Source organism: Cornus florida, unplaced genomic scaffold (assembly GCF_030987335.1).
Source record: "Cornus florida cultivar Cherokee Brave unplaced genomic scaffold, ASM3098733v1 CherokeeBrave_3.0.0_Hap2_Chr06, whole genome shotgun sequence".
Lineage (NCBI taxonomy): Eukaryota > Viridiplantae > Streptophyta > Magnoliopsida > Cornales > Cornaceae > Cornus > Cornus florida.
This window is the reverse complement of record NW_026775576.1, coordinates 98,240,980-98,255,117: the sequence shown is the minus strand read 5'-3', so window position 1 is coordinate 98,255,117 and position 14,138 is coordinate 98,240,980. Positions and strand designations below refer to the sequence as shown.

General features: G+C 33.7%; 2 protein-coding genes across 4 annotated transcripts; one reads left to right on the top strand and one right to left on the bottom strand.

Moving 5' to 3' along the window:
* The first annotated feature begins 982 nt into the window (after positions 1-982).
* Positions 983-4,124, top strand: LOC132313239 (reticulon-like protein B12). Of its 2 annotated transcripts, XM_059811927.1 has the most exons (5): positions 983-1,163; positions 1,309-1,384; positions 1,853-2,033; positions 3,292-3,503; positions 3,679-4,124. In XM_059811927.1, the coding sequence occupies exons 2-5, from the start codon at positions 1,318-1,320 to the stop codon at positions 3,846-3,848; spliced, it is 630 nt and encodes a 209-aa protein (XP_059667910.1). In that variant the 5' UTR covers positions 983-1,163; positions 1,309-1,317; the 3' UTR covers positions 3,849-4,124. The 2 variants fall into 2 exon arrangements, with proteins under 2 accessions (XP_059667910.1, XP_059667909.1); XM_059811926.1 differs by lacking the exon at positions 983-1,163 and having other exon boundaries at positions 1,170-1,384.
* Positions 4,125-4,751: 627 nt separating this feature from the next.
* On the bottom strand, positions 4,752-12,085 carry LOC132313238 (E3 ubiquitin-protein ligase HAKAI homolog). 2 transcript variants are annotated; one of them, XM_059811925.1, is made up of 5 exons: positions 11,903-12,085; positions 8,709-8,824; positions 8,214-8,587; positions 7,483-7,541; positions 4,752-6,019 (listed from the first exon to the last, which is right to left on the bottom strand). In XM_059811925.1, the coding sequence occupies exons 3-5, from the start codon at positions 8,463-8,465 to the stop codon at positions 4,846-4,848; spliced, it is 1,485 nt and encodes a 494-aa protein (XP_059667908.1). In that variant the 5' UTR covers positions 8,466-8,587; positions 8,709-8,824; positions 11,903-12,085; the 3' UTR covers positions 4,752-4,845. The 2 variants fall into 2 exon arrangements, with proteins under 2 accessions (XP_059667908.1, XP_059667907.1); XM_059811924.1 differs by lacking the exon at positions 8,709-8,824.
* Positions 12,086-14,138: the final 2,053 nt, after the last annotated feature.

Genomic DNA, 14,138 nt, shown 5'->3' with positions numbered 1-14,138 from the left:
GGATTGCTTCTAGTGAATCTAACTTTCTCAAGAAAGTATGCTTTCCTAGATATGAACCTCAGGCAAATGACTGCATGCTATAGATATGCGATAGTACACATTTCATATGCATCTAAATCATCGAAAGAATTTGGCTTGTTATACTTTAGATCACTTTGAATAAGCATGAACGATTATGCTTAGGTTGTAAACAGAATCCCATTGTGGCTTTTGAGTAGCCACATGGTGTGGTAGAATTGGGTGGGAGGTAAAAAGTGTAATAAATCATAATCATGTAATATATATATATATATATATATATATATATATATATATATATATCAGTTATTCTTTAGAAGAGTAAGCAAAAAAGACAAGAGTGGGGTTCAAGTCAACTCTTATATTATACTCATAAAAATCCTTTTATTCAATAGGTTTAGTAACGTTACCAATGCTAGGTTACTTTTTCATTAATGGAGATAGGGGTTACAGTATTGGACTTTTTTTGCTGTTAAATTTTTTTTAATTATTATTTTACAGATTTGGATTCACTCCTTATTTGGGTAATTAATTTGGACTTGGTATCCCATTCTATAACAGGATGTAAGCAGTTATTTTATTTTTAAAGACTGCATTATCATAATTATTACTGCTTTTGTATACTATAACAGAGTGTTACTACAATTTGTGATAACAAACTTGTTAACGCCAGGTGTTTATGGCCTGTAATCGCTACCATTGTCCTTAATTGGACTGTGAAAACTGAAAAGTGGGTGGGTTGATAATTTATGGACGAATATACCCTCGTCAATGGAAGAATTACTTTCAAAACTCCAACCCGTTTAAAAAACAATAAAAAAGGGTTAAAATTTTGTATTTTTCTTTAATAAGGAGCAGCCCACATGCATTCAAGCAGTCAGACAGCAGGAATGTCTTTTTCTTTAAACTCTCTCTCTCTTCCATTAAATATATATTATATATGTATTGTATTTGTATATCCATATATTGAATACAAATATTGTGGGCAGGGTAAACAAACAGAGAAGAAGGAAATAAAGCTATGACTATGAGTATGCTTTCACGCTTTTGGGCTGGAAATTGAGAACCACAAACCCCACCTTGCTACATTCACCTCATCAAACACACGTACTTATACTTGCATATATATAACTATATAGATAGAGGTGGGTCGAAAGCTTTACTGTAGAAAACACTTTACTTCATATTTTCCAAAATTTCAACCTGTAGATCATCATCAAAGCTTTCGATCTTTTTATTTTTATTGTAGAAGTTATCTTTTTTGAAATCGTGGGTCGTGTTTGCTTTCAGTCTTATCAAATGGGTTCATCGGATCGATTGTTTAATCGGCAAAGAACTGTTCATCAGATCCTTGGAGGAGGAGTTGGTAAGTTTATGATCAATTCACTCTTTATTTCATCTCATTTCCGATCATGGGTTTAAGGTTTTTTATTCATAATCGGAATTATCTTCATTTTATGTATGTATATGTACTCCATATATTCATACTGAAATATATGTGTGTATCAGTTTTAAGCTTCGTTAGAATAAATATATTAATATAGATCAGGGCTAAACTTTTATCTGATTATGGAATGGGGATGACAAATGGTTGTTTCTGAGTTTGATTATTATGTTATTAATTGGATTAGTTGGTTGAACAATTAGAAAATATTAAGTTATGTTATTGTCATTAAGGTTTATTACAAATTTGTTTCTTAAATTGTACTAAATTTAATGACTATTTATATAGGACTTATCTTGAACCTGGTGATGGTTGTTGGTATAATACAATCTGATTTAAGGTTTATGGGGACAAGAGGTTTTATACTTGTGTTTGTTTATATATAAACAGTTGCAGATGTGATGCTGTGGAGGCAAAAAAATATAACAGTGGGAATACTAGTGGTAACTCTAGCTGCTTGGGTGGTATTTGAGAGATCTGGTTATACATTATTATCACTTGTCTCTAGTGTTCTCTTGCTCCTAATTGGCATTCTTTTTCTCTGGGCCAAATCCGCAGCAATTCTAAACCGGTAATCTTTTTTTAATTAGCTTAGCTTTGATTTATTTTTAGTGTTGTGGAACCAAAAGCATATGACATTTAAGCAATTCAAGATAATTAGGTGGCATTCATGTTATGTATATAGTAAACAATGTGTTGTCATGTGAAATAATTCGTCTTGCTTTTAGGGTGTTCATTTTCCTATATTACCTATATAATTCCTTCATCATTCGTTTTATGGTTTGCAAATTTGATATGATTACGGAGTAATTTAATTTGCCTTTTAAAGTTGGAAAAGAATATGCATTGTGACTTGGGAGGTCTCAATTGGTTTAATAAGTGGTTTGTTGGATGGATATATGAAGCTTGATTTACTGCAGTCGGAATTTTCAGAAATTTGCTTTGATACATGTCTTACATATTAATATCTAAGGCTGCTGAGATTCTCTTTGTCCATTGTTGCCACATTTACTGCTCATATGCATGAGAGATGAAAATGTGTATCTATCTAATGAAAAAAAAAAAAAAAAAGGAGATAAAAATGTGGAACTCAGATGGGAAAACGTATGTATGATTTCAATATATGGATGGAGCTCTGTCTTTAGGAAAAAAGATTTTTTATATCAAGAGAGACATCTGATAAAAATGCTGAGTTTTAAATTTTTATTATTACAAGTGATCCTAAATAAAGCCAAGTGTTGGATGCTTTAGATGATTTAGAGGACCCCTTAATTGAGTTATTTAGAAACTCACTTCAATCGGATGGCATAGTTAATTACACACATATCAAAAGGATAGCAGATAATGACTTCAAATATTCGTCTATCATTTCTTTCTCGTGAAACGTCTCATTTAGATGTACCATCATTTTCTTTATGTATCTTAAATAGCAAGCAGTAATCTATAAAGAAGGAGATATATCGGAGATTAGATGTACCATCATTTTCTCTATTTGGTTCATCTTTAATTCAGGTCCAACTTGATTACTTAGCCTAATATTTGGAGGATTTTGTTGCTGATCTACAATTTCATATTGTATTGAACAGTTGGATATCAGATTGAAGCAACTAGTAGTTTCTCATGTTTAAGTTTGGTTGAATATGGATTTTGTATGATTATACTTGCATCATCTGAAATCTTTCTGGAAAGTTCTGTCACTTGATTTTAAATTAAAATTATCAATCAGAACTTTGATATGCCATGCTTATTTATAAATAAATAAATAAACCGTCAATAGCACTAAATCAAATGTTAAACTGCTTCTAATTCTTGTAAATGGTCTTCAACAGTCCTGCTCCACCACTACCAGACCTATACCTCTCAGAAGAAATGGTGAATGAAGTGGCAGCTTTCATCCGTGATCGCGTAAATGCATTGCTCTCTGTGTCCCATGATATTGCCCTCGGCAAGGACTCCGGAATGTTTTTCAAAGTAGCTGCATATCTTTGGCTAATATCTATTGTTGGGGGCTTGACAGATTTCCTTACACTAGGCTACACTAGTAAGTTCTATTTGATTTCATTCTAATAACATATAACCCATCCTCAGTCATTGAAAATGCCAAAATTCCAAGTGTGACTTTGTTTTTCCTGAATTCTGGAATGAATTTGGAATTCTCAATTCTATTTCCATATATATGATTCTCATCCTTGTATGTCCAATTTCCTTCATGGCAGGCCTTGTTATTGTTCTTACAATTCCAGCACTATATGAAAAGTTTGAAGACCATATTGATAGATACGTATTAATGGGGTACAGGAATTTGCAGCAGCTGTATGTGAGATTTGATGAGGAGTGTGTTGGCAAGGTTCGAAGATGGATTTTGGAGAAAAAGAAATTAAGCTGAGTTTTTTTTTTTTTTTTTTTGGCTGGCTTGTTTTTGGAAGACACAAAGGAATGCTTAAGTTGGGTGTGACAAAGTTCTTCCTGAGCTTTTTGGGGGTGGATTGCAAAAATAATTTTTTCGCTTCTGTATCATCATTTTCATGTACAGACGAAATTGCTTCTGAATGGAAGGTGCTTGTACCTGATTTTAACACCCAGGGAGATTTTTTTTTTTTTTTTTTGTAATATAATTGAACTGATATTATCATTGTAAAATCTTGTCATTGGATTTACTTTATATTGTTTTGTTTTTCAAATACAAACTTCCAATATGTAGTTTCTCATTAGGAAGATAATTGAATGATGTCATTCCAAACCTCCCCTGAGCCACATATTTGTGCCGAGTCACAAATGTTGCGACTCAGCAGATTTAGCATGGCTCATTCTCAAAATGTGTATGTCAAAAAAAACTTTAGGTTTAAGATGTCAAAACCCATGTTTAGCTAGGCTTCAAACTTATCATTGTATAATGTTTTGAGCAAGCAACATTACCCCGTACTACAATGGTCTAGGTCTAGTGATATCTGGGTTCAAACCTTCACTTGAGCAATAATGGATCTAAATATCTGTATCAGATGGGAGGTTGGGGATTCAAATGTGTAAAGTTTGTTGCGTGTGTTATGGGGTTTCAGAGTATTTTGACTATTACGTTCACTTCGTTTGGGAACTGATGCTAAGTGCCAACCTCAGCAAACCACCGGCCCACCACTAACTGTTGAATCAGCCAAGTGTCTCTGAAAGATGCTCCACATTCTTTTTTTCCCATTGCAATATTTATATCGATTAAAGCTGTACTGTTGACATCAAAATTGTTTATACAACAAAATTTGGATAACAGCAGAAAAGAAGAAAATAAAATGATCACTGAACCAGGAAATACAGACCATGTATTAATAGATAATGCAATAAGAGTTCCAAAAGGAAAAAGCACACGATAGAACAAAAAGAAACCAGCAGCTTCACAAATCCTGGCCACTTCCAAAGCTATCACGCTTCTCATTCTGCCACCCAAAGTTCTGTCCATCACGACCAGCTCGTTTGAGCTGTTGTGACAAATGAGGAGGGGGTGGTGGAGGCAGTGGTGGGTGTGGCAGGGGCTGTGGTGCCAGTATACCCCTGCTATCCCTTGGTTCCATAGCATCCTGTACTGGTTCCATCCCCTTGTTAGCTGAAGAGGGAGGCATATTTGAGGCCAGAACTCCAGTATCCCGACCATAATCACTATGAAAATATGCAACTCTTCCTTGAGAATCTGACATGTTCGCAGAACCATCCTCAATTCCCTGACCAGCTATATAAGCTTGAAAAGGTACACCAGCCGGTCCCATAATCCATGGCCGAGGATAACCGTCTGAGAAATTCACCCCCCCTGCTGGACCTGGTGGAAAACCCAACAAGGACCCCTGTTCTGATCCAACTTCAGGCGCTGAATCTGGCCGTGCCATCTCATAGGGAGCACCATAAAAGGGTCGAGCTCCCTCAGGTGGAAAAGGAGGGTAACCAAATGGAGGCGGCGCCAGAACTGGATTTGAATTTATGGGGACCGCATAATTGGGTGGTGGATGGGCAGACATAGGGGAATATTCAGAAAATGGAATCTCAGATAGAATTCCTTGCTGCTTGTCCAATAACTGGCCAGATTCTTGCTGCAGGCCACCCTGTGTGCCAAAGCCCTGCTGAGGGTAAGGGTTGTGGGACCCAGGCCTGTCAAAGCCTTGTGGACGGTTGTTTTCTGTTTGAGGTTCTGATGGATGACTTTGAATTTGCCCAAAAAGTGGTTGGGGTGGCTTTGGCAGTACAATTGACCTGGGAGGTGGTTGGTCTCTGGGTTGCGAACGAGAAGCCTTGTCTTCACGATCATTAACCTGAGAACTTGAATTAGGAGAGAAGACTGGCCTTGTTGGTGCTCGACCAGTGGAATCTAAAGCTGTAGATTGTTTGGCACTGACACCCTCTGATTCATTTACATCTTCTTTCTCTCTATTGGGCTGGAGAAGGTCAGCATGGGTCCTGTGAATGTGAGATTCAAATTCAGACTTCTTTAGGAAGGACTTGAGACAATGAGGGGCTGCACAGATGAAGATTCCTTCCATCATTTTGATCGTCTGAATCTTCTGAATACGTTCATCACAACTGTGTAATAGAAAAGATAAGACACAATTGCTTAATCCATTTATCACACTATTCATGCATTCTAGTGCATGTGACTACGAAGTTGTAGAATGGAAGTGGGATAAACATCTAAGTAAACAGCCTACGTTAAAGGCTTAAAGCCGTTTAAAGTTTAAAAGATGTGTTCACAGTGATGACATATGTTGGTAAATCAATTTTTTTTACAGGTGCTATACAACAGTAATGACAGTTCAACCCTACCAAGGCTACCAATGAGATTCCACACGAATATATAAGGAATTGGAATAGAATATAGAACCATAATTTGCTTGCACCTGCTTATTTGACAAGCTCATCTGAGTATTTATGAAAGCACGCAATATTCTAGGTATTTTTGTTCTGATATAATAAACTTCATAGACGAGCAACAATTTGACCAGGTGAAAAGAATATAATGAGAAATAACTTTAAAATTACTTTGTAACACAAATTTCTCTTCTCCGGGTAATACTATTCCAGGCCAAGTCCATAGGCGTGGGAAATGGGAATTAATCTTTATTCCTGAATGGATAATGTCGTTCGGTAACTCCATCATATAAAGGTGAAGGTTGGATGCCCCTTTACAACAAAGACAATAGTCACATGCTCCCAGTTAAAGTAAAAAGCAATCGTAGCACAGTTGTTAAAGTACCAGAATGGCATCTATAAAGGACGGCAAGTCCATGATCAGGGAAAAGAGAAATCCCAATTAATAACAAAGAGGAACAAAAATCTATTACGTACACCATGTAAAATCTAGCATGTGAAGCAAGTGCATGTAGAAGGGTGTTTGGCACAAAAACAAAGGTAAATTAAACTCAAAAATTTAAAAAGGACCTCCATGGAAGTGGTCCAACCACGTATTCAGAATCATCAAAGAAACAGAGACTTGGGACTTCAACCATTCACACGGGTATAAATATTTCTTCTTCAATAAGTAAACATTGTATTATATTCAAATAGAGCCAAAGGGGTCACAACAGCCTGTGCACAAGAGGTGTACGACAGTCACAAAAGTACAATCCATTTATAGAACTCAAATCAATTGAAATACATAAAAGAGCAAAGAATCAGGACATCACCAAGACATTAAAATCAATTGAGAAATACATAAAAGAGTAAAGAATCCATTTTCACAAGTCACGACCTCTAATATTTCTATTCTACTCCCATCACACACTCCAGGAAGATAGCACACAAGGAAGAAAGTAATGCATGAAAAGGCAACCCAAAAGAAAAATGTACTTTAAATCACAAGGAAGACTTGCATTTAGAATAAAAATTCCCTATTTCAATTATCATATGAAGAATAAGGTGCAAGATTGATAACATAAAAGCATGTATATCAGACATTTTTTTGTTGAAAAAAAAAAATATATATATATATATATATATATATATATATATATATATATAGATGCATAGTTATCAGAAATAAGCCTTACAGATAGCAGATAGAATCACTTCTTGCGCAATCGAGACAGAAAGCGTGCTCACACGGGCTCTGCAAGAACATAAACTTCTTAATACTTGAATATACAAAAAATCAAATCAAGTTCTAAAGACTTTTAGCAGGCATGTAGCAGGTATGAAACAGGAAGGACCAATTTGCAAGGGGGGCCACTGCCCCCACTTAGATACTATAAGAAAAGTTCCCCCTCATTGCATAGAAAAAATTATGGTCTGAACAAAGGGTATCTGAACATTAGAATGTCATATATGATTAAGAGTGTCCTCTCTATCAAAAAAAAAAAAAAAAAAAAAAAAGCATCCAATAAATTTAGGGCTTAAAAAGTGAACTGGAAAAAAAGAAGGAAAGATAAAACCAACCCGACATCCCTCATTACAAGAGAAAATAATAACTGAGGCAAACTTTGATCAACGAGGTACAGGTTTACCAAGGATTTTCCTTTAACTTTGATTAATTAGGTACAAGTTTACTTTCCTTCTTTTCCCTCAGTTTTCTTCAACTAATTTGTCCTTCCACCAGAAATTAGTATTCCATTGATAAAGGACACATGAAGAGAACAAAGTATCACAATTGAGTCTGCATACTTGACATAAAAAGCAAATCAACTAAAAGATATTCCACATAACACCCTCAAATCAGATTTGAGACTGAGTCTAAGCTTGAGCAGGAAACAAGATCAAGATATTACTCATATATTGTACGCACCAGACGTCCATATATTGCAATTGGAAAATCACATCGCACACAGAAATGAACTCGCTCTCCAAGCTGGCGGCGGGACCTGCGACCTACGGTCTTCACAAGGGAACCTGCAGTTGCCGAACCGATGCTCTTGGCCACAGGAAGATCAGCAAGAACAAGGTGGTCAGGGCATGCAACCGTCACAGTGTCCACTGGCAAAGCCTTTGCCCCTCCACCACCTTCTGAGGCTGGATTGCTAAGCCGGATCTGAAGCATCTTCCAACTATTCCCTTCCACTCTATTCCCGTCTAGTAAGGTCAGCTTCAAATCCTCAAGTAAAAATGAGGGAATTGAGTTCTTCTCCAGCAGAAGAATCAAGAAATAAGCATTTCAATGGACTGGTAAGGAAAAAAGAAACAACAATGAGAAATGCACTTTCTTATAGATTGAAATCAATTGTATTGGTCAAACTAAAGCTTGTGTCTGCTAGGATGACGACGGGTGATAAAACTCTCTTACCCTTGTTTGATCTGTATAGGCTCTAGTTTTTATTGCATGGTAGTCAAATCGCCTCCCTTCTCCTCAATGTTAACTTACCCTTTTATCTTCTTTTTCTTTGGATGAAAAAGTGACAGCTATCAGATTACACAAATGATGGCATAATTAGAAACTTAGGATTTAGGAGCTCAATGTTGTCATTATCCCCAAAAGGCCAAAAGCGTTATGGAATGCAACCTTTCTACACTAACTGGTCAGGTGAATGTATGATGCAAAGCCAATTTCCTTGAAGAAAGAAGCAGAAAATATATTTACAAAGTTACATATTTGACCTATAAAGATTTGTCAGAACTTGAAACTTATACCATATTGCGTTCTTCCATGACCTAAGAATTTCCATTGAGTGAACAACCAAAAAATTGATTATTCTGATTTCTGTAAAACTCAATCAAATATCTCAGATAACATCAAATATCGATAGGCCAACCTTAAAAAGCCGAGAAATTTGGTATTATTAAAGAAGCAGTACCATCAAATTGGCAAAGGAATTGGATCCCAAAGCAAACTGCTCACCCAATTAAATTGCTAAGCTATCACACCCCGGTTTCCAAAAACCGGTTAGTGATAAAATATAAAGGAAATTAAGAACCAAATCTTAATACAACCTTACACAACTTGGACCATTCTTTTATTTCATTCAATTATTCTAATATTATATTTAATTAAACTTCTTTTCTTCCTTTTTTTTTGCCACATAGCAATAAACCTCATTAGGATACCTTGTTCAAGTAAACAGTGACGCAACTCACAGCCTCTTTCACCTCCCACCAGTGCATATACAAATTTGGGTCATAAGTTTAGAAAACGTGTTCGCCACCTAACCATATTCTAGTATCCAAGCATTAATCATTAATCTATATAGGTGGCCTTCACACCATATACACTTGAGTATATGCATATACGGCAGATAGCCATATAAAAGTCTCATGAGCATTCGTTATCAAACATGCAGCAGTTTTTTTTTTCATGTGACAAGTCTCGGCACCAAGCCCTACCTTGCTTTTCCGGCACAACCCCATCAACTAATCAATTACACTCAAACCAAATTCCACACATTCATCACCAAGTATGTTAAAATATAAATTCAGCCCATATTCATGCTTCCTTATTTCCCTTTTATTAAATAGTACATCAAAAAGGTAAGTCAAAACCACTCGAAGCATGGAACCACTCAATGAAGTATTTTATCAAACACCTTGACTACATTAATTCTCAAATATATCAAAAACCAGCATTTAAAACTCCATATATATAGCAACTAACAATATATTCTCAATCAACACACAAATTAAAACACAAAATAACCTCACTTTAAAACAATTCAACCACACCAAGACCCAACCAAATATATGAACAACAATTAAAATCTTCCACCACATATATATAACATGCTATTCAATAAAATAAAATAAAAACTACGAGAAAAGGCAAATCATATAATTATGGGTTATTAGGGTTAATATACCCTTACCTCACAAGTTAGACCCACTTTACCAAAATTTCAAAACTACTCCAAATCGAGATTTTTGAACCATAGGCATGTAAAGAATGATTAGAAGAGCAACTTCTGTTCTCTGACTTCTTGCAAAATCCCACTGATACGTATCTAAAATTTAGATAGAAGATTGAAAAAAGATGAGGGGCACCGTTCTCAGCTTCTCTGTTTTTTTTTCCCCCCTTTACTTATACATCTAATGAAGAGTCAAAGACCAAGTGCACTGAACTAATCTAAACACCTTGTATATATATTTTTTTAAACATTGCACCACCAACGCACCTATTCCCCAATTGTAAGCTGACTAAAACTCCAATAAACAAGGCAACCCACAAAGGGGTCCAGCATGTTTCTTTTCTTTTTTTCTTCCTGTACCACCAGGGTATGTATACATACATACATACATACATATAACTATTGCAATCAGTAAACCCTTCTATTCACAAACTGATAGGAAACTGAAGCACCTTTCAATCAAATTGAAATAATACACCTTCCCACCTCGGACAAATTTTAATTGTCCAATTGTGAATTAGACATTAACTCAAATAATATTTTAACACTACTAATTCGAATTAATAAAATTTAATATACCGCAGTCCAAAATAAAAACATAAAGATAAACCTTAAGCCATTACATATCCAAATTAAAAAATGACCGGAGTTCTTTAACTTTAATATTTTCTGTTTTCTACTCAATGAACTTTTTTCCTACTCAGTTAAATTCCTAGATTTTGCTTCACCACTTAACTAAAATAACACCAATAAAATTATAATAGCAAATAAGTAACTGAATTAGAAAAAAAAAGAAAAAGAAAAAAAGAAGAAGATATTACATAAGCTTCCCTAATAGTTTCACAAAATTTGTTAGAACAAATATAGGTCTTATTGAAAAGGGGGTGTTTTGAATCTTTAGAATTTACACCTATGATAAAAATAATAATAAAAAATAAAAATAAAAAAAAATTCAAAGAAGAAAAAATAAAACACCTTTTTATTCATCTGGGATCCTGCTAATTTGGCAATTGTCAATCTCATAACTGATTTCTGTTGAGGAATTTGTGATTCATGCTCAACAAAACATGCATTTATATATATATAATTTCTAAACATATCACAGTATTACATTGTGAGATGTACTCAAGTCTCCAATGATATCCAATTAAAATGGGTTTGCTGCTCTTACATCCAGTCTCTTATTTTCTATACATCTCCAAGATGAAAGTGTGTAGCCTTGATTACTATAGTTTGTTGAGAGCTAATAAGGACACTGCTTTAAGAGTGTGCCTTTTGTATTGTGAGAGACTGGAATATGTGTTTTTTGCAGTTTTTGTTTCTAAGTTTCTTCATTATATTCAATACAGATATAAATCAACGCCTATTCCCCTACATATACAGTTAAATCAGGAGAAGAAGAAGAAGAAGAAGAAGAAGAAGAAGAAAAAAGGAAACGGCATAAAACATCAAGAGATAAATAATAAAAATAATAGACCTGAAAAAATCCTCGGGATCAAGCCCTATCAGAAACCCTAACCTAAAAGCTGCTTAATACTATTACAGACATTGATATGTAAGAATTTTTTTGACGGAATCAAAACTGAGAAGTCCACACCTGAGTTAACAAGAAGAAGAATGAAGGAATGAATAGTGAAGATCTAACCTTTGATGAAGATGGAGGTGTTGGAGAGTATAGTTAGCCTCTGGACAGGTTCTGGCTTTCCAACCGCGACGGTACTCGATCGATCCCCAGAGAGGGAGAGTTGTATGTATAATCTGCTGTTCTGCACTTTATATCTCCATTCCTACTTAGGGTGGACAGTGGACACGGACCAGGGTTCGCAAGGGCCGAGCCATGGGCCATGATCCTTCCAAATAGTTCTCAAAATTCTTGTTTAGGGTCCACCTAATAATTATTAACAGTAAATTTGAGAGAAAAAAATATATATATACATGTTAACCCTCCCATTTTTTGCTGAAAAATCTTGTTTAGGGTTGAGCGTGATAGGAGTATATATATTAGTATTATCTATATAAGTTTAAAGAGGAAAATACTGTTTGTTTTGTCGGAAAATATTTCCTTTTTATTTTTATTGTATTTTGTAAAGGTTTAAGTCGAGATTGAGGTGAAATCTATCAAGTGGAGTGTATAAAATGGCTTTTCGAAAATTGATAAATAAATTATTTTTGTTAAGTTTTAATATTTATTTTCTTCATACATATTTTATGAACAATGACCAAACACCAAAAAAAGACAAAAAATATTTTTTAAAAAAATATTTTAGGTTCAAACAAACGGATCCTTGATGACCTCATTTTATAAACTAAAAATGTATTTTTTTTTTTTCCTTCCTTTATTTGTCTATTTCAGATTAGTTTGTTCTACTTGTAGGAGTGATACACTATCAAATATGGATACTCTTTGGATACTCGTATTTCAATACCTCTTAAATGTATTCATAATTTTTAAATATATATTTTTAAGTATATGATACCTCTCACAAACTTTGACATTACTTTTCAAATATTTAAAAATAAAAAATATTTTTTAAGTATTTTTGAAAATTAAAATATAGCTTTTCCTACGACAATATCATGCTATAGTTGTTAAGAAAAGTTCAAATTTTACTTTTTTATTAAATAAATTATCAATATATATATCATGATTTAGTACAAAATTTAGATTATATTAATGATTGCATTTAAATTCACAATTTTACAATAATTGACAAAAAAATTTAATTTATATATATAAATACAAATTTTAAATTTATTGTCATATCCTATTCTATTGGTATCTTCTTTTTATTTTTTATTTTTTTAAGATTTGCATTATTGTTGTACTGGTATTGGTATTGTGTCATACTCGTATCCCGTATCCATGCTTCTTAGGTTTGTTCTTTTTGTTTATTTAAATTATTAATTTTTTTCAAAATTTTAAAATATATATTCTTATTATTTAGATTATATTAAGAATTTAAAAACTTTACCATGAAGGTACAAAGGACACTTATAGTAAATGAACTTGACATGCAACTCCATAAGAATGCTCTTAAAACTTATATTTTCAAGAAATAACTTGGTTTAATGTGATTAAAGTTTATGTTAAAGAAAATATTACTAAGTAATAAAAAGGAGTTAATCGAGATTTTATCTTGAATCTAACATGGAAAATATATTTTAATACCTATTACACTTTATTCTTTTATACATTTATGTTTCATATTTTAACATGACTAAACAAATTCATAATGGAAAGAAAAAGTAAGAACAAAAATTACACTGGGTTTTGTATATCTTCGTTGGATATCTCTTTAAATTTTAATAAAATACCAAATAAAAATATAATTATATAAATATGGTTCGAGAAGGAGATCACTCATTCAATGTAAAAAAAAAAAAAAAAAAATTATAAATTATACTTTTAATTATTTTAAGAGAATGAGTCTTCCAACAGAATTGAATTCAAATTATTGAGTTATATAACTTAATTTTTATAATGAAAAATTTTGCTATTTCTTCTCTCTTTCTATATTAAGATCTATCCTATATTAAAAAAATTGCTTTTAAAAGATATACAAAGCAGCCGAATAAACTGCCAGATAAATAGCCCCCTAATTCAATATAAAATCACAAATCTAAATTCGTGAAATATTGCATTTTCATGTATATATATTTCCCAAGGCAAGAGAAGACAATTCATTGCAACTAAAAAGAGAGGTGCGATCTCTAGACATGCTTCCATTAACACAGGAGGGAAGCAGTGAAAGAAAACAACATTACACTTGATACTTGGACCAAAATGAGCCAAGGCATGGGCAGCTTCATTGGCTTGGACCAAAATGAGCCAAGGCATGGGCAGCTTCATTGGCTGACCTAGAAGCAAAGGTCACAGAAAA

Coding starts and splice junctions, on each gene's coding strand:
- LOC132313239 (XM_059811927.1), top strand. CDS start 1,318: ATGGGTTCATCGGATCGATTGTTTAATCGGCAAAGAACTGTTCATCAG. Junction 1,385..1,852: donor GATCCTTGGAGGAGGAGTTG/GTAAGTTTATGA, acceptor ATATATAAACAG/TTGCAGATGTGATGCTGTGG. Junction 3,504..3,678: donor CCTTACACTAGGCTACACTA/GTAAGTTCTATT, acceptor CCTTCATGGCAG/GCCTTGTTATTGTTCTTACA.
- LOC132313238 (XM_059811925.1), bottom strand. CDS start 8,465: ATGCTTCAGATCCGGCTTAGCAATCCAGCCTCAGAAGGTGGTGGAGGG. Junction 7,542..8,213: donor TTGCAATATATGGACGTCTG/GTGCGTACAATA, acceptor ATGTTCTTGCAG/AGCCCGTGTGAGCACGCTTT. Junction 6,020..7,482: donor AGTGATTCTATCTGCTATCT/GTAAGGCTTATT, acceptor TCTATTACACAG/TTGTGATGAACGTATTCAGA.